The sequence below is a fragment of the Lithobates pipiens genome, unplaced genomic scaffold (genome assembly GCF_037356315.1).
Source record: "Lithobates pipiens isolate NorthernLeopardFrog02 unplaced genomic scaffold, aLitPip1_a1.2 Scaffold_22, whole genome shotgun sequence".
Lineage (NCBI taxonomy): Eukaryota > Metazoa > Chordata > Amphibia > Anura > Ranidae > Lithobates > Lithobates pipiens.
In genome coordinates this window covers 92,653,347-92,673,714 of record NW_027507784.1, presented here as the reverse complement: position 1 = coordinate 92,673,714, position 20,368 = coordinate 92,653,347, and the positions used below count along the sequence as shown (strand labels likewise).

The 20,368-nt window shown below is 42.2% G+C and overlaps 1 protein-coding gene across 2 annotated transcripts in view; it reads right to left on the bottom strand.

The window, feature by feature from the left end:
- Positions 1 to 20,368, bottom strand: part of LRP2 (LDL receptor related protein 2) — a 348,324-nt gene that overhangs the window by 33,268 nt on the left and 294,688 nt on the right. For both annotated transcript variants that reach the window (XM_077447895.1, XM_077447894.1), the window contains exons 57-65: positions 19,330 to 19,458; positions 18,541 to 18,660; positions 16,087 to 16,203; positions 11,582 to 11,698; positions 7,335 to 7,472; positions 7,128 to 7,250; positions 4,069 to 4,197; positions 381 to 512; positions 139 to 270 (exon numbers count right to left, since the gene is read on the bottom strand). In XM_077447895.1, coding sequence (XP_077304021.1) covers positions 139 to 270; positions 381 to 512; positions 4,069 to 4,197; positions 7,128 to 7,250; positions 7,335 to 7,472; positions 11,582 to 11,698; positions 16,087 to 16,203; positions 18,541 to 18,660; positions 19,330 to 19,458 — 1,137 coding nt within the window. The remainder of the gene's footprint in view (positions 1 to 138; positions 271 to 380; positions 513 to 4,068; positions 4,198 to 7,127; positions 7,251 to 7,334; positions 7,473 to 11,581; positions 11,699 to 16,086; positions 16,204 to 18,540; positions 18,661 to 19,329; positions 19,459 to 20,368) is intronic.

Sequence of the window (20,368 nt, the reverse complement as noted above, 5' to 3'; positions counted from 1 at the left end):
CGGAAGCCTATGACTTTGTTTCTCCTCTGTTTATTGCTGTAGTGCAGCTAATTTTTTAACTACAACATAATAGAGTTTTTATGTATCAATATATGTATTGATTTACCTTACCATAAATGGAATATGCATTTTCCTTACCATCTGCTGCACATTGCTTTCCTTGCTGATCTCCGACTGATCGGAAACCTTCTGCACAGAAGCACTCATAACTTCCCTTTGAATTCTTGCAGTCTTGTGGACACATTCCATATAGTTCACACTCATTAATATCTAAACAAAAAGATTTCTTTATTGTTAGTGTGTCAAACATGTCTGTTAGACTACAGGCTCTCAGTTCCTCAGTCTAATCAATAGTATAACAATACTGCCTTCTTTCTCACCTTCGCAGGAATTCCGGTCGCTTTCACTGGCTTTATATCCAGGCCGGCATGAACAGAGAAATCCACCTCCAGCTAGGTTAGTGCAGTTGTGTTCACAGATATTTTCTCCACAGTGTCGCCCGGTCCCTTTGTCTAAGTACCATAAAAGAGAAATTCAAAGAGAATGCTATATACGTATATGTATATATATATATATATATATATATATATATATATATATGTGTGTGTGTGTATGTGTATATATATATATATATATATAGTTAACTGGCTTTTTTTGTTCCTGACTGGGTTCCTGGGTTTATTGGGTAAATGCATGCAACATTTCATAAAACAGTTACCGCTATATAATTCATATTTAACTACATATTAGAATTTTTACTGAAACATTTAACTTCAGTTATTTTTTAATGGTATTTAAATATTTACATTCTTGCTATTCTGTATTTTTTTATATATATATTTCATTTGGACATTCGTATATTCCTTCGGGCGGAGCTATATGTGCTGATGTCACACCGCCATTTCCGCTTTCGGGTTCCGCAGTCAGCTTAGTGACTGCGGCTTTCTGGTTTACATTTTTCTCCATATGGATGAGATGTCTTGATTATTCTAATCCACATTTTATGTGATTTTAATTTGGATGGCTACTTATTTTAAATTATAATAAAATACTACACTATATACAGCTTTCCGTGGCTCCATGTGGTGAGTGTTCCTTCTAGACATCATTAAAGCGGACCTTCAGTAATTTTTTTCAACTTTTCATCTATTAAATCTTCTGCCCTTGTTGGGAGGGAGGGGGGATGATTAATAAGAGGGCCAATGAGAGCTACAGACCTGGAGGTGTGCCTCTGTGTATCTGTGTAAATCCAGGACGTGAACAGGCAGCAGCTTCAGCTGCCCACAGTTAAAATGGATGCAGCCAGACTCAGTGGAGGGAGATTTCTGCATCATATTTGGCACGTAAAGAATCACAGTATATATGAGATAATATGCAAAGTGGTTAGATTGAAGCTTCAGAATGGCAAAGATGTTTTTTTTTACAAATTATGTGAGTAGACTGCAGTTCCTCTTTAACCACTTAAGGACCGCCTCACGCCGATGTACATCGGCAGAATGGCACGGCTGGGTACAAGCACGTACCTGTACATTGCTTTTTAAGTGCCCAGCCGTGGGTCGGGAGTGCGGCGACGGCGGACTTGTACTTTTTTTTGGGCCATTTAGATACATCTAGTTATTTTAAATTACTGTAGGTCATGGAGAATGCAGCACCAGGAAAATAATTGATAGCATAACACCTGAGGTCAAAGAGGATAAAAAAGTCTTCTTCAGGAAGACTTATCATTAAATCTCCTTATGTCAATCACATGTTTTGTAATGTACACGGGATAATAGCCTAGGAGAATACAACCAGAAAAATATGGGTCATTCATGTATAAAAATCAGAGGACACATTCTTAGTGGGAAGAAAACTGCTGCTAAAACAGAGTATAAAAGCCAGCCAGGTTTCATTTTTAAAATGCAGCAATGAATTTGGTGTATTGCCTGTGCCATATGGTGCCATATGGTGCCATTGAAGCGTATAGAAACCCAAAATCTATTTTTCAGTATGTTTAGCATCATCCCTCTCTGTTTGCAGTTTTCAAGCAAATTGTTTTTTTTTTTTTTTTTTTTTTTTTAATCTGCCATATATTTCCTGCAAATACAAGCGCCTCCTGTTGCATACTGACAACTATAATCCACTAATAAGTATGGGCATTTCAGCCTGTCTTGTTAGCACCTTCATTTGGCCAATTCATACATACCAACACTCCCCAATTTTTTCTGAGGGTATCATCAGTGTAGAAGGGTCACAGTACTAGACATATCTGAGATGAAGAGGATTTGTAGTGTTGAGGGTATCCAGGGTATAGAGGGGTCATCGTGCTGGAGATATAGGGGGCCACAGTGCTGGGGGTATCAGGAGTGTAGCAGGGACACAATGCTAGAGGTATCTACAGTGCATAGGGCAACAGTGCTGGGGGTATCTGGGATATAGGGAGGCACACAATGCTGGGGGTATCTAGAATGCATAGGGTAACAGTGCTGGCAGTATCTGGGATAGAGGGAGGTCATGTTGCTAGAGATATCTGGTGTGTAGAGGGCTACATCTAGAGGAGAGGCATCTAGGGTTTTGAAGGGATAATAGTTCTTGGAGTGTATTTTGGGTGTAGAGGTGGTAATCGTGCTGAGGGAAGTCTGAGCTGTAGGGGATGTACAAGGTTCATAGTGTTGGGGGTATCTGGGGTGTATAGGGGGTCATAGTGCTAGAGCTATAAAGGGTGTAGAGGGGTCACAGTGCTAGGTGTATTTATAGGGCATAGGGTAACTGTGCTGGGAATCACAGTGCTAGGTGTATCTAGAGTGCATAGGGTAACAGTGTTGGAGATATCTGGGATATAGGGAGGTCACAGTGCTGGGGATATCTAGAGTGTAAAGGGTAACAGTGCTGGTGGTACGGGGGATATAGGAAGGTCACAGTGCTAGGGGTATCTGGTGTGAAGAGGGTTCACAGTGCTGGAGGGGTATCTACTAGGGTTTTGAAGGGATAATAGAGCTGGGGGTGTTTCCTGTGTGTAGAGGATGTAACAGTGCTGGAGGGAAATCTGGGCTGTAGGGGACTAGGGGATGCCGAGGGCTCAAAATGTTGGGGCTACTGTGGTGCATAGGTTGTAACAGTGTTGGAGGTATAAAGGGTGTAGAGGGGTCATAGTGCTCTGGGTAGCTAGAGTGCATAGGATAACAGTTCTGGTGGTACCGGGGTTATAGTGAGGCCAAAGTGCTGGGGGTACCTGGTGTGTGGAGGGTTTACAGTGCTGGAGGGGTATCTACTAGGGGTTTGAAGGGATAATAGTGCTAGGGTGTTTCTGGAGTGAAGAGGCGGTAACAGTGCTGGAGGGAAATCTGGGCTGGAGGGGATTAGGGGATGCAGAATGCTCATAATGTGGGGTGTACTGGGGTGTATAGGGTGGCACAGGGCTTGAGGTAAAAGGGTGTAGAGGGGCCACAGTGCTGGGTGTATCTACAGTGCACAGGGCAATATGGCTGGCAATATCTGGTATATATGGAGGTCAGGTGCATAGAGGGATCACAGTGCTGAGGAGGTATCTAGGGTTTAGAAGAGGTAATAGTGCTGATGGTACTTTAGGGGAGGTAGGAGTGCTCTGAGAATCTGGAATGTAAAATTCTTACAATGCCACTGGGCTGCCTATCTGACGGACCTGATAGGCTTCCCAAAAGTCAATTGAAGTAATGCATATGACAGGCTGACACCTTTGAGACATATTCTGACTTTCTAAAAATTGAAGTCTCACAGGCCTTGTGTCTGGTTGCTGTGTTTTCTGTGCTTCCCCAAGCCAAGAAGTACTGGGTTTTCCATGTATACACTTCCATGTAGCAGCAGATTGGCACTGAGTGCAGACAATGTATAAGTAGATACCTTCAGATGCCTGGTATCAGCCTATAGTGTTCATTTCTTTTTAATATACCGTTGAAACAGATGAATGCCAAGGAAACTATTAAAGTGGCTAATAACATACAGATATCTCAAATTAATTTTAAAAATTCTGTAGACGGTTATGGAAACGTATGGGACCTGCAGTGGTTATAAAGGGCATTTGCAAGCAGTGACAGGAACTCGTGTACTTACTGCAGCCAATTTCATCGGAGCTGTCTCCGCAGTCATCGTAGTTGTCACAGGCATAGTGATGAGGAATGCAGTGGGAGTTGCCACATTTGTATTCGTCCTCTGTACATGGTCTAGGAGTGGGTGCTCTACCTGGAGTCACAAGCGGAATATATTATATTCTTTCATTTATTTACTGCTCATCCACAGAAGTTTCTTCAATAAAAAACTGTGGCACATAACATTAAATCACTAAAATACATGCAAAAAAGGCCATAAACACTTAACCTCATTTATTAGTGTATGAATAATAAATGACTGTCTATGTTTGCTCCATCTACCAACAGGATAAAGATTCCAGCTGTCAGAAGATGAATGGTAATGGACAGCATCTTGATAGAGTAGGCCCTCTGCCTGATGTTTATTCCTTTCCACTGTTTTCTAATGCCTCTCTTATAATGACATTGGAAATCTACACAGACACCAGCTTGTAGATAATTATCAGACTGATATGTTAGTAATTGGGTATGTACAGCGTGCGTACAAATTTTATGCCAATGTATAAATTATGGAGCCAGTATACCAGTATTCATTGTTTTTTCTATAATATGAAGGTTTTACAAATCAGAGCACTAGTGGATCGAACAATATATTTGCATGAATGTCAAAATGTGCACTGCGCCACAGATTAGGAAAAGCTGCAAACACTACAATCAGACAAATTGAGTGGATAATGGGAATATTAAGTGCAGCGTTCATCCATATTATGTGTATATATTAGAAAATTGTGCAAGTATGCAAACAGTAAGTATATCACATTGACCATGCAAAATAAAATAAAATGCTAGGTGCAAACAATAATAAATGAATAAAAATACAAAATTTATAAATTGAAAACACGAAAAAGTCCATATATGTGAAATGCCATTGTGAATAAATAACAAAATACTGACATCCAGTGTGCACACCAAGCCTCCATATGAAAGCTGGTATACATGATGCTGAGAATGTGCACTCAACCTCTATGGTTGACTATAGCGAGGCCTGTTCTGAGTGGAACCTATCCTGCTGTATAGTCTTGGCCACCTTGCTGCAGCTCAGTTTCAGGGTCTTGGCAATCTTCTTATAGCATCTTTATGTAGAGCAACAATTATTTTTTTCTGATCCTCAGAGAATTCTTTGCCATGAGGTGCCATGTTGAACTTCCAGTGACCAGTATTAGAGAGTGCGACCGATAACACCAAATTTAACACACTTGCTCCCCATTCACACCTGAGACCTTGCAACACTAACGAGTCACATGACACCAGGGAGGAAAAATGGCTAATTGGGCCCAATTTCGACATTTCCACTCAGGGGTGTACTCACTTTGGTTGCCAGCGGTTTAGATATTTAGGCAGCGTGTTGAGTTATTTTGAGGGGACAGCAAATTTACACTGTTATACAAGCTGTACATTCATTGTTTTACATTGTAGCAAAGTGTCATTTGTTGTCACATTAAAAGATAGAATAAAATATTTACAAAAATGGAGGGGTATACTAACTTTTGTGAGATATTATAGGTGGACTTTTTAGTGATTTCAATTTATGAATTTAATTTATATTCATTTGTTGTTGTTTGCACCTAGCATTTTATTTTATTTGCACAGTCAATGTGTTATACTTACCGTTTGCATACTTGCACAATTATCTAATATATACACATAATATGGATTAGTGCTGCATTTAATAATTGCATTATCAACATTTGCATGAAGGCAATTTAAAGCTGAACTCCAGCTTTACCTTCAGTCTTGTACAGTTGTACAGGCTCCTCTCCTGTACTAAAATTACTTCTCACATTGTGCATTAGAAGCTGCAGCTAGTCAGATAGAACCTGTCTATTGTTCTGCTGAATTTGCTTCAATAAAACCTTTGATTGTGAAAAAAAAAAAAAAGAACCTGTCTAATTTCTTGGCTGGAGAACATCCAACATCATCTAAACCCTTTCCTCCCCAGGTTTACTGTATCTGCCCTGTCCCTTCCAATCATTTGATTTCAATTCTTTTAATCATGAAGGCTCAGCATCACATGTGGGCATTTCCTATGGCAGTCTAAATGTAAATACAGTATACCTAGGAATGCCCACTCCTCGAGACTGCAACTCACTCATCAAGACATTTGGATATTTGCATAACACCACCCAGGAGTCAACCCACAGCTTGCATCAGGTCTGAGGGCTCGTGAGAGAAGTCCTGAAGTCAGGTGCCCTGATGTTTGCAGGATACTATGTACAGCATCCTATCAGCTCCTACTATTAGTCAGGATGTGACTGCATTGCATGGAAAAAAAGTTTTATTTAAAAAATCTACTGAACATGCTTATGGAGGTGGGTGAGGACACTGCTGGATGCCTGAACAGGTAAGTGCCCTAATAGTAAAAGTCAGCAGCTACAGTATTTGAAGCTGCTGACGTTTAATTTTTGGAGGATGCGGGGCGGAACTCCTCTTTAAATCATGTGACCAGCATCTCCTCCGATTACAGAATTCTCTTTTTTGTGTTACGTAGTGAGACCTCCATGACATAATGGAGGGTCCACACCACAGCCTGCATGTTATGAATGGAGTAACACAGCTGAGAGCTGCAATCAAACCCCGAATCAGTTGTTTGTTTGTTTGTTTTTTTGCTGTGTCCCATTAGAGTAGAGTGTCTTGGAGATACAACAGGAAGTGAGAAAATCTCTCCAAAGTGAGCAGTAATTTCTTCTTAGACCATTGTCATCAGAAGGTGCCCCAACTAGAAGCTTTTCCCATACTTCCATACTTCTAAATGCCTGGCGGTGGAGGCAGGGATTTGGGTCATGTGACCGCTGAGATTGGCTGTTACAATGGTCAAAAGTGTCACATGATTGGAAAGCTCAGAGTTGCAAATATGCATTGGGAGCTTTGCGATCCCCATCGGTGACCATGCTGGGAGCGCACAGGATGCTTGCTCTCAGCACAAAAAACTCTTTACATAAGGCCACATACATGCAGCTTCTCTACGTTATAGCCCACCTGCCGAGAGGCTGCATTACCAAACATTACCAAACACGCCATACTTACATTGTTCTTCTGTTTCATCACTTCCATCCCCGCAATCATCCACGCTGTTGCAGATCTCATGTCTGTAGATGCAGCGATTGTTGTGGCACCGGAATCTGAATGGAGGATCACAAGGGATGTCCACTATGTAGTATAAACAGCAAATTAGAACACAAATTGTTATAGAATCTGTTCAACAATAACACAATCTGTAGAGTCTCTACTTACAGCAAAGGTTGAGCTCTTCATCTGAGTTATCTCCACAGTCATTGTCACCATCACACTTCCAGTATGGTAGGATGCAAATATGATTGTCACACTCGAACATGGAAGGTGGACAGTATGTCCCATTGGGATAGCGCGTGGCTACAGAAGAAAGATTTTATAGAAGTGAGCATCCTGTACAAGCATATTCATGTATACATACACAAATTATATACTACCAGCACCCCTGTCTTTGAAAAAAATTGAATTTTTGTACTCACTGTAAAATCATTTTCTCTGAGTTCTTTGAAGGATACAACTTTTCATCGTGATGGATGGGTTGGATGTTGCAGCCTTCAGGAGCAAGATGCTAGGTGTAACTAAATTAAAACCACATCTAAGGGGCGGCCTTCTGGTGGTGGCCAAACCCTCCATCTGTGACACAGAGTTCTGTTAGTAGCCAGCAGTACTACCACATAATACCAGAAGGACAACCAAAAAAGAGAGTGTGTGCTATGTTCTTCAATGTTCTCAGAGAAAAGGATAGTGAGTACAAAAATACAGTTTTCTCTTCCATCCATTGAAGGACACAGCTTTTTTTCATGACGGATAGGATGTCCCAGAGCAGTGCAAGAAAGAAGAAGGGTGGACCCAAAAATACAAACAACAACAGAGAAGGGAACCATACCCTAGCAAAACTCAAACTGCCACCTTGAAAACATTCTGACAAAAGCTGGCACCTGCATTATAGAAACTTTGTAAAGGTGTGAACAGATAACCAGGTAAGCCACCTTGAAAACCTAAACAATAGAAGAAGAATGATGAAACGTCCGGGAAGCATTAAGTGCCCTGGTAAATGAATCCATCTGGAAAAAGCGGAAGACAAAAACGCTTGACTTTATCAAGTTCAATCCGGAACAATGAATAAGGAGTCAAAATTTCACACGGAGACTGGCACTGTGAGGTATACTCTAAGGGCTCTAACCACATATAGGCAATGTGAGAGGAATATGGACACAAGGAAGGTAAATAGATATCTTTGTTTAGAAGAAAATCTGATACAACTTTCGGCAAAAAAAGACAGCCTAGGATGAAGCATCACATTGTCCTTGTCAGTGGCCTCACTAGGGTTGGTGTCACCTGGTGCAGTAAAACATGGTATCACCCCCCCCCCCCGCCCCCAATAATTTTTGCAAATTGCGCGGGAGAGAGATGGGGCAAGAGAGAGAGGGGGGAGAGAGAGGGCAAGGAGAGAGAGGGGTGGACAGGGAGAAAGAGTGAGGGGGCAGGGGGAGGGCATGGGGAGAGAGAGAGAGAGGGAGGGCAGGGCAGGGCAAAGAGAGAAAGGGGGCAGGGAGAAAAGGAGGAGGCAGAGAGAGAGAGAGGGGGACAGGGAGAGAGAGAAGGGACAGGGAAAGAGAAAAGGGGCAGGGCAGAAAGGGAAAGGGGGCAGGGAGAAAATGAGCGGGGCAGAGAGAGAGAGGGGGACAGGGAGAGAGAGAAGGGACAGGGAAAGAGAAAAGGGGCAGGGAGAGAGAGGGGGCGGCAGAGAGAGGAGGGCAGGGAGAGAGAGAGGGGGCCAGTGACTGGTCAGTGCTCACTCACTCGGATGGTCCCCGGGGCTCACTGACTCTCTTTCAATGTGTCAGCTTCACAGATGGAGCATACAGGCAGGGAGAGAGGGGCAGGAGAAGGGTTGTGCCATGCTCAGGCATGCTGGATGTGGATTGAGCAGTGTGGGGATCCCTCCAGGACAACCGCAACTCCTGAGTTGGCTGCCACCCTCACCCGCAGAGGTCGAAGTGGTCATAGGAGGAGGGGAGAAGAGGAGCAGGTGGATGGAACTGTGGGTTTTCCACCGGCTCTGTATGCCTGCAGTGGTGCGGCCTTTCAGAGGGCTTCAGAATGGTATGGTATAGTCCACCCCTGGTGTCACCCCTCTGGTGGGTGTTACTCGGGCACGGTCCACAACCCCCTAGAGATGCCACTGGTCCTCGTGTGTCACCACAAAATGCTGCTTACATGAAAGAGCTGCAAGCTCAGGCACTCGACGTGCAAAAGTGATGGCCACCAAGAAAGCCACCTTTTTTGATAAAGTCGAGAGGGGAATATTTTGCATATTTTCCAAAAGGAGGCTTTTATAGGGCCAACAAGACAATATTCAGATCCCATGGTGGCAAAGAGAGGAGGAGCTACCTGTTTGACCCCTCTGGATAAAGGTATGAGCTAGGGAGAAGGAACCCATGGGATGTTGAAAAAGAATGGCAAAAGCCGAAACCTGACCTTTCACAGTACAGAGGGCCAAAGATCAATCTATAGTGCTTTGATGAAAAATCTGGATCTAGGCAACCAAGAACTTGCTGGGATGAACTCCCAGTGACTTATAGTAAGCAAAATAGGCTGTCCAGGTTTAGTAATAGATAAAACGAGAAGTGTACTTTCATGTTCTAAGCATCATAGAACTGATTGCTGGAGAGAGGATTTTAAATTTGAGCAACTGGATCTCAACAGCCATGACGTTAAATTAAAGCCAGTCAAGAATTTGAGACACCTCCAGGGACACAGCCGAGCTCCTAGTGCTTGATGTAGGCTACCGCCATGGCATTGTATGTTGATTGGGTAACCCTAGAGTAGGGTTGTCCAACAGGAGAGAGAGAGAAATGGACTGCCCAAATTCCATAATGTTGACGGGAAGACTGGTCTCCTCTGGAGACCAATGCCCCTGAAAGGATAAATGATACCTTACATATCCCCACCCGAGGAGCCTGGCATCCATAGTGATGATCTGCCAATTGAAGGAGAGAAAGGACTTTCTGGCTGATAGGAGTTGAGGTCAAAGTCACCAAATCAAGGACACCTTTGTTGGATAAGCGAATAAGCAGTTCCAACGAGCCTAGAACTCTGTTCAACTTGATCAGATTCTCTCTCTGAAGAGGTATGGAATGATGTTGTGTGCAAGCGACTGCTTTGAAGGAAACCACCACGAGGCCCAAAATCCTTTTACAAAAACAAATGGAAGTGTCCCACAGGGAAATTAGATGAAGGACATAAATACACAGTTTCTAAAGTTTCTTCCGTCAAAGGAAAACCGTCTGTGTCCCATTGAGGAGATTTACCACATCAGCCAATACTTAATGCAACAACGGAAGGACCCAGTCAAGCTGGCATACACATTTGTCAAGGGGTTGAGTCACCTCAACCAATCCCTCTATAATGAGGGACTGCATACGCTTGTCAGCAGTGCTAGGGGGACTACCCAAATCTATGATTTCCAGCTTGTCACCCAGCACCATGATTGATTGAAGAGAAATAATCTTCATCCAAAAAATAAATAGATTAAAGGAAGAGAAAAAAAATGTAGGTCCTACTATTGGGGATGTTAGGAAAACACTGAACTCTGTGTTGCAGATGGGGAGATTTGACCAGCCCCAGAGAGCCACCCCTTGGGCATGCTTTTCATTTAGTTGCACCTAGCATCCTGTTCCTGAAGATGGCAATATCAAACCCATCCATTCTAAAGAAAAGCTGTGTCATTTAATGAACAGAAGAGAAATTTGAACTGCTACAGATTATATGGATGAGTAGAGATCTGCCATTCTTGAAAATGGCACTTTTGCAGTTACATGTACATCTGTGGGTCTAAAGAGATATTACAGGCTCTTTTTTCCCTCAAAAAAGATGTTATAATTACCTGCTCTGTGCAAGGATATGTCCTCATCTTCTGGGTTCCCCTGCCCACAGTGCAACTGCACTTCTTGTGCAGGAAACATTCAGGATAGGCATGAGCCACATTAACTAAGCAGACAGTCCTCTTTTAGGTCTATCCGCGCTACACTTCTCAGTTTCTATATCAGAGTGAACTAGAAATTAACGCTGGTCTGCCCCTAATTAACAGAAGGTGTGACCTGTCATACAGGATTGAGCTGTCAGCAGAGAGATTGGAGCATGCAGCTCCTGCTCTCATGTTCTCCGTGCTGCCTGTCATAGACACAGCAGAGCACAGAATGTCTCATAATTAACAAAGAGGCTTGCACCCCTTGTGTTAAATAGTAGAAGCTTCTGCTTCATTTTTAATGTTGAGAAGAGTGATACAAGCTTGTGCTTGCACAACTCTTTGTTGATTTCTCCCCAACATGTCTAAAATGTATGCTGATGTGATGCACATAAACAAAACAAGTGTGAATACATTTGTTCTTCAATGAATAAAGCCCTATAAAGGCAATTAATGAAATAAGGCAAAAAACATTTGCAAATTTTGTTTTTACACTCACGACAAGCGTCTTCATCTGAAAAGTCCAGACAGTCTGCTGTTCCATCACACCGGAAGCGCTGAGCAACACAGTGTCCACTTTTGCACTGGAAATATCCAGGATGGCAGGTCCTCATTTCTGAACACAAAGAACAACAAAGAGATTAATTGTTACTTCAATGAACAGTGACCAAACAGCCTAACTGAACTTTTATTTTAAATCAACTAAATAAAATCCACATGCATGAAAATAAAAGGCATTCAAACTCTTACATTCTTTTTATTTAGAAAGTAGCCACAGTCTGACTAGAAAATCCTGTCCCCTGCCAGCATGCTGCAGAATTGTACCATTGTTCTCTGTGTAGAATCAGTGGTCTCTCTGCAGACGTTTGACTTTCCCCTTCCTGAGTCACAGTTAGAGCTCTCCAATCAGCAGGGAGCAAGTAGGACCTTTGCAAAAAACAACTGCTAGAAAGTAAAAGTTCTTCTTTCCAGAATGATGGCAGGGAACAGGTTTTCTTACTCTTAGGCTGTGGCTGCGTTAAAGAAAATACACAGTGCGACTTTGAATGACTTTTGTTTTCATGCACCTATAATATTTTTAGCTAATTTAAACTACATGTTGACATGAGCTTTAGGTGTTGATAAAATGTTGGTGATATGCTCATAGTTTGTTCAGAGGAACAATTGAATGTGATTTTTGTCACATGTGTAAACCAGATTTTTTGTGAAAAATCTTCTCTAATCTCTTCCTAGTCAGATAATTTTCCAAAATGATTAGGATCATACATACAGTCATGGCCGCCATCAGGGGGGTACCACTGATACTCCTGTAGGGGACACAGGGGCCCCGGACCGCAGGGAATCGGTGGGGCGGGGAGGACAAAATGCAGAACAATGCCCTGTGCTGGTCTTTTTAGCAGCTGAAAGACGGTTTCTCCCCCTCCCTCTGACTTTCAGCTGCTGGAGGGAGATACACCGACATGGCTGGATCTAGAGGGTGATGGCCCCCCCCAGAGTCCAACCCCCCCTTTGGATGCTATGCCTAGTGGCCACTAAGCTCTCCCCATCCCCGCCCACAAGCAGAGCTGGGACAAAGGAGTGGCATTCTGGGACAGTGAGAGGAGAAGTGGCGGAGTTGAGAGAGCCGGGTGGAGGTGCCCTGTGCTGTGCTCTCCAGGCCCTCCCTCCTGTCACAACAGTGCTCTTCCAGCGGGATCGTTCTTAGATGACATCAGACTGTACACACACAGTTTGATAACTGCCCCCTATCTTCTCCAAGGGCTGTTCATCTCTGAAATGTAGGTAGGGGGCTGTAATGAAACTGTGTGTGTGTGTGTGTGCAGTCCATTGCGATATAAGAGCGACCCTGTCTCATGTGCTGGAGGAGCGCTGTTCTGACAATAGATGGTGAAGGGGGGTGAATTTTAGCTGGGAAGGGTTATTTGGAGGAGGTTGTGGATTTGTGAAGAGGATTGGGGGAAATGTGTGCTAGGAGGAGGGAATTGGGGATATTTCTGCTAGGAGGAGGGATTGGGGGGAATAGTGACAGGAGGAGGCATTGGAGGGGGATTTGTGCCAGGAGGAGGGATTGAAGGGGGATTTGTGTTAGGAGGAGGGATTTTGGCGGTGGGTATTTGTGCTAGGAGAAGCAGTTGGGGAGGGTTTGTGCTAGGGGACACAGTATATAGATTCTTTTCCAGTGTGAGGTTTCTGAAATGCATTACGTTGTGACCTTTGCAAACAAGAGATAACGTGTATAAAAACTCTTGCCCACACATGAAAGGACTAAGGTCAGTTTGCTTTGAACCTGATGACGTACGACAAGACTAGAAAAGGAAGTTCAATAGCCAGTAGCCAATAGCTGCCCTTGCATCGTATTTGGTCCGTCGGACCAGCATACAGAAGAACGGTTTTCCTGATAGGTATTGAATCCGTTGGACAAATTTGAAGTTCTATTTCATCTGATTTTTTTTTAAGAAAAATGATCGGACTATCCCGCACACGGTCGGACTATCTGATGGCATGATTGCGTCAGACCTAGTCTGTCAGAAAGTCCGGTCGCGTGTACGCGCCATAACTATTAGCGTCACTTATTTACGCCCTTTTGGTCTGTTACATATATCATGGTCTATTTTATCTGTAATGTGTTGAACATATGTGACAAGCATTTGCTTATCCTGCATTATGACTGTATTTTTCTTAATAATAGAGATTTCCTATAATTGTTAGCACCATCTAGTAGCAATTATGCAATTTTTTTCTTGAAATAACCCAATCGAAAAAATATCACATTATGACCATTACATGGAGCTGAAGATCATAGAAAACCATGAATTCATCAAGGACATGTGAATGCTCAAATTTATTTTATAAATAGACCCCCCCCCCCCCCCACCTTTACCCAGAAATGGTTATTACACAAAGCATATAAATTAGTGCATTGCAAAAGTATTCATACCCCTTGACATTTTCCACTTTTTGTCATGTTACAACCAAAAACGCAAACGTATTTTATTGGGATTTTATGAGATAGACCAACACAAAGTGGCACAATAAGGTGAAGTAGAAGGAAAATGATAAATGGTTTTCAATTTTTTTTTCAAATAAATATATGAAAAGTGTGGCGTGCATTTGTATTCCCCCGCCCCCCGAGTCAATATTATTTAGAACCACCTGTCGCTGCAATTACAGCTGCAAGTCTTTTTGAGTATGCCTCTACAAGCTTTACACATCTAGAGAGTAAAATTGTTGCACATTCTTCTTTGAAAAATAGCTCAAGCTCTGTCAGATTGGATGGAGAGTGTCTGTAAACAGCAATTTTCAAGTCTTGCCACATATTCTCTATTGGGTTTAGGTCTGGACTTTGACTGGGCCATTCTAACACATGAATATGCTTTGATCTAAACCATTCCATTGTAGCTCTGGCTGTATGTTTAGGGTCGTTGTACTGCTGGAAGGTGAACCTCCACCCCAGTCTCAAGTCTTTTGCAGACTCTAATGCCCCGTACACACGAGCGGATTTTCCATCGGAAAAACCATCCAATTCTGCTCAAGCTTGGCTTGCATACACACGGTCACACAAAAGTTCTCTGTACTTTCGACCGCCAAGAACGCGGGGACGTACAACACTACGACAAGCCGAGAAAATTAAGTTCAATGCTTCCGAGCATGCGTCGAATTGTTTCCGAGCATGCGTAGGAACTTTGCACATCGGAATTTGTACAGACGATCTGAACTTTTTCCGACCGAAAAATAGAAAACCTGCTCTCAATATTTTGCTGGCTGGAATTCTGCCAGCAAAAATCCAGAATTTCTGACCAAAAGCTCACATCTGACTTTTTATGGCAGAATTTCTGATCACGTGTATGGGGCTTAATACGTTTCATTTTAAGATTGCTCTGTATTTGGCTCCATCCATCTTCCCATCAACTCTGACCAGCTTCCCTGTCCCTGCTGAAGAAAAGCATCACCACAACATGATGCTGCCAAAACCATGTTTCATGGCGGGAATAGTGTGTTCAGGGTGATGTGCAGTGTTAGTTTTCCGCCACACATAGCATTTTGCTTTTAGGCCAAAAAGTTAAATTTTGGTGTCATCTGACCAGAGCACCTTCTTCCACATGTTTAGTGCATCCCCCACATGGCTTCTAGCAAACTGCAAACAGGGCTTCTTATGGTTTTCTTTCAAGAATGGCTTTTCTCTTGCCACTCTTCCATAAAGGCCAGATCTGTGGAGGGCGAGACTAATAGTTGTCCTGTGGACAGATTCTCCCACCTGAGCTGTGGAGCTCCTCCAGCGTTACCATGGACCTCTTGGCTGCTTTTCCGATTAATGTTCTGATTGCCCGGCCGGTCAGTTTAGATTGAGGGCCATGTCTTAGTAGGTTTTCAGTTGTGCCATACTCTTTCCATTTTCAGATGATAAATTGAACAGTGCTCTGTGAGATGTTCAAAGCTTGGGATATTTTTTAAAACTTAACCCTGCTTTAAACTTCTCCACAACTGTATCCCTTGGCCTTCATGATGCTGTTTGTTCACTAAGATTCTTTAACAAACCTCTGAGGGCTTCACAGAACAGCTGTATTTACACTGATAATAAATTACACACAGGTGGACTTTATTTACTAATTAGGTGACTTCTGAAGGCAATTGGTTCCACTACATTTTAGTTAGAGATATCAGAGTAAAGGGGGCTGAATACAAATGCACACCACACTTTTCAGATATTTATTTGTAAGAAATTTTGAAAAACATTTATCATTTTCCTTCCACTTCACAATTATATGCCACTTTGTGTTGACCTATCACATAAAATCCCAATAAAATACATTTACGTTTTTGGTTGTGACATGACAAAATGTGTAAAATTTCAAGGGGTGTGAATACTTTTTGAAGGCACTGTATATACTGTATATACATCATATAGTTGAACTGGATGAACTAGTGTCTTTATTCAACCTTACCAACTATGAAACTATATGGAATTTACTTTGTATCCCCATGAACCATGTTTTATGTACATACCACAGTCTCTTTCATCTGAGTTATCTTCGCAGTCATTATCATGGTCACAGAGCCAGCGGCTGGGAATGCAGTGCAGATTATCACATTTAAATTCACTTTCTGTGCATTCCCGAGGACCTACAAGGAATTTTTTAAATAGAATACATGAATACATGCACTGAAACATGCACTGCATTGCTCTTATGCACTGCAGGAAAGGCTGTAGGCTAGAAACACAGAAGAATTTATATATATATATATATATATATATATATATATATATATATATATATATATATATTATATATATATATAATATATATATAGGTTAGTAGAACACAGTTCTAAGGAACATTTGTGTTTTTTGTATTGAGGGCAATGGTACACATGCAATCCCTGTTTTCTAAAAGGATTTATCACATGGAATTTAAAGTGGAACTAGTGTCTAATATTAAGACTCTAGTTCCACTAGAGTTAAAAATAAACCTACCTGCTCACAGAAAATAAACATGAAAATAAATCTACCTGCCTGCAAGAAAATAAATCTGCCTACCTGCTCACAGTCTTCAATAGAATGTACAATGAGCTGCACATGAGCAGCTCAGTTTACTTTCCAGCACAGTGTTTGTGTGCATGTACAGGGGTGATGTCATTCTGTGCCGGTCAATTAAGATGGCCAATGATTAGCACCTGGAAGAAGCTGGGGGGAAGATGTTGGTGCCGGCAAGGGACCTCACAGGCATGGGACCATTAAAGGAAAGTTGAGTATCGCCAAGTTTAGTTTCTTTTAAGTTGACATCGGATGCACATTTACAATGATTTTGAGTTCATTTGTAAATGCTGACATTACCCCTCTGCACCTAGTGCTGCTGTTATTATTCTAAACCTAAACATACATTAGAAAACGTTTGTTTTCTTTTTTTTTTCCTTCCACCATCAGAGATTCTTCTATCCACACAAACAAGTTGGATGGAGGAAACCCCCCCATCAGGATAATGTATTTTGACAGCAGCATCCGCCACTGTCAGAATACACTGATTAGCAGGTGCAGCTGATTTGTTACAGATGATCAGCAAAAATTGTTCCTTCAACAGAAGTAGACCAATCATTCGTCTTCTGTCAAGTGAGGATGGCCACACACAGGTTAAAATTCATTCTGTGTATGACCAGACTTGGGACATACAGTATGTTGGCTGATGTCTGGTGAATTCTAATACAGGTGTTCTATCGAGAAATGCCCTCCGTCGAAAAATGCCTCAGATGGGTCTGCGCATGCGCAGTAGGCAACGTCACTCCAGCTGATATTTTGATCAGCTGGCGTGACGTCAATACGGTGCATACGCAGATCGTGGGAGGCAATATCTGACGATCTGCTAAGCGCAGAGAGAAAATAAAATGGTCAGATTCTGTCTCACTGTTGTGGGGCGGGTTTTGGCTGTATTGAACAATGAGTTTTCTGTCCGTTGCACAGCAACTTGAGTGTGTTAAACTGCGTATTTTGGTTGTGTCTAAGGGCAGGTTAAAACACCCACAACCCGCCCCGCAACAGCAAGTCAGAATCTGACAATTACATTCTCTTAGCAGATCGTCGGATACTGCCTACAACTATCTGCGCATGCGCTGTGTTGACGTCATGCCAGCTGATTAACATATCAGCTAGAGTGATGTTGCATACTGCACATGTGCAGACTCATCAGAGGCATTTTTTTATGGAGGGCATTTCTCGATAGAACACTGGCATGAATCTTATCTCAAATAGCGGCCTTTATTAGAGATATGAAATGAAGTCCTTCTTGGCTCTTGGCTGCCAATAGCTTCTATAGACAGTGGCAGCCCATCCTATGATCTACGGCCACTACCCCCTATTCATGTGTCTGGCCCCTTTCAGGAATCTGGGCGCATGAATTACAGCGGCGGGGTGTTTTTCTGAAGCACCTGATTAGAGCCAGAGCCTCTAATAGACTTCAAAATAGGATGGGCTCGTGGGCAGAGCATTGCGCCATGAGCCCACCAGGGTGTTACAACAGCAAAATAATATTCGCTATTGAAACACTGATCCTCAATCCGAAGTGGGTATGAGACCTGTTTTCCAATTGGCTGAAAAGAGAAGAGTCCCACTTGACCACCGAGGAAGGAGGAAGCGGAAACCGACCATGATGCCCGTTGAGAGTAAGGGAAGGTGAAGCCGCCACCACCATGCAGGGGGAGTCTCCTGGGAGAAGCGCTGCCCACCATAGATGGGGTAAGTGCTCCAGACCCGACCGTCTGGAGGGGTGGTGAAAATGTCCCCTCTAAAAAATTACCACCGGCCGCCACTGCCTATAGGCATATTAAACCTACATTAACGAAATGGTTCTGCTGTACATATAGTGGCTGCTCCTCTTCCACTAGTAAAAGGAAGGGAGTTATTGTTGTGCAGAGACTTCAAACATTACAAAAAAGCATAAAACCTCTAACTGGACCAATATTCCTTACTGCAGTTGCGCTCATCAGATCCGTCTCCGCAGTCATTGTCGCCATCACACTTCCAACGCAGAGGAATACAACGATGATTTTCACAGCGAAAATCTCCCAGTGGATTGCACGTTCTTTCTTCTGCAAATTCCAATCATTCATGGTTAGGATTTGTTGGCTGCACCACCATAACGATTAAGCAAGTATTTTGTTAAGCCCCAAATGGTTTAATGATCATTGGCATACAGCCTATCAGAGTCAATATTGTAAGATCTCCCTGTAAGGGAAACCACTGAACTCTCTTCATATGTATAAACCAATAACTGTGGATTACAAACTGACAGCATAATTACATTTATTTCAACAATAATACAGAATCTGTAGCTCAGGCAACACGAGAACACATCACATTAATATACCTGTATGCAAAGAATTCACTTTGATACTTTCTGTGAACTTTGTACTATATCCTGTAAATTAGTTTTGAGCTAATTCTGAATTTATGATGTAGGATAGATTACAAACTTTAATAAGACAGTGAAAAATATAATAGCACTGACTGTTACTGCATCAGATCCAATATGTAGTTTGTGACACAGAGCAAAGATGGAAAGAAAGATGATCTAGTTATCTATGGGCTCTTTAACTGTATATTCTCATTTTTGATCTCTGCTGGAGATTGTGGGTTGGGGACATGCATATGTAAAGTGGAAATATAAAGGCAATAAATGGAAATCTGTTTAATTGGTGAGATTCTATTAAAACAACGAAAATATAATATACTTAATTCTCTAACAATAGCTAACTTACCACAATTCTGCTCATCAGAGTTATCCCTGCAGTCATCATAACCATTGCACACAGCCCAGAGTGGGATACAACGGTAGTTTGTCTTGCAGTCAAAATCAGTGTGATTGTCGCAGCGGTAAGCAGGGCCCACTAGGAAAAAGATGTTAGCAATGCATTATTTCTAAATATTAAGCATTTATAAGGATTTTTTTTAACTGCTAAATTGCCATTTCTAAGGATCCAGGACCAATAAACAATGTCTATCATTGACTGATTAAATCAGATGGTTTGCACCCGAGGGTACTTAGGGAACTTAGTCAAGTAATTGCCAGACCATTGTTCCTAATTTTTACTGACAGTCTACTGACTGAAATGGTAACAGCTGATTGTAGAAAAGCCAATGTAGCACCAATATTTAAAAAGGGTCCAAAATACATCCCTGGGAATTACAGACCAGTTAGCCTAACATCAGTAGTATGTAAACTCTTGGAGGGGATGATAAGGGACTGTATACAAGATTTTAGTCATGAGAATGGTACCATTAGCAGTAATCATCAGGGATTCATGAAGAATCTTTTTTGCCAAATCAATCTACTAACCTTCTATGAGGAGGTGAGTTGCCATCTAGATAAAGGAAAGCCTGTAGACGTGGTTTATCTGGATTTTGCAAAAGCATTTGACACAGTTCCTCATAAACGTTTACTGTACAAAATAAGGTCCATTGGCATGGACCATAGGGTGAATGGATTGAAAACTGGCTACAAGGATGAGTTCAGAGGGTAGCGATAAATGGGGAGTACTCGGAATGGTCAGGGGTGGGTAGTGGGGTTCCCCAGGGTTCTGTGCTGGGACCAATGCTATTTAATTTGTTCATAAATGACCCAGAGGATGGAGTAAACAGTTCAATCTCTGTATTTTGGACGATACTAGCTAAGCAGGGAAATAACTTCTCCGCAGGATGTGGAAACCTTGCAAAAAGATCTGAACAAATTAATGGGGTGGGCAACTACATGGCAAATAAGGTTCAATGTAGAAAAATGTAAAATAATGCATTTCGGTG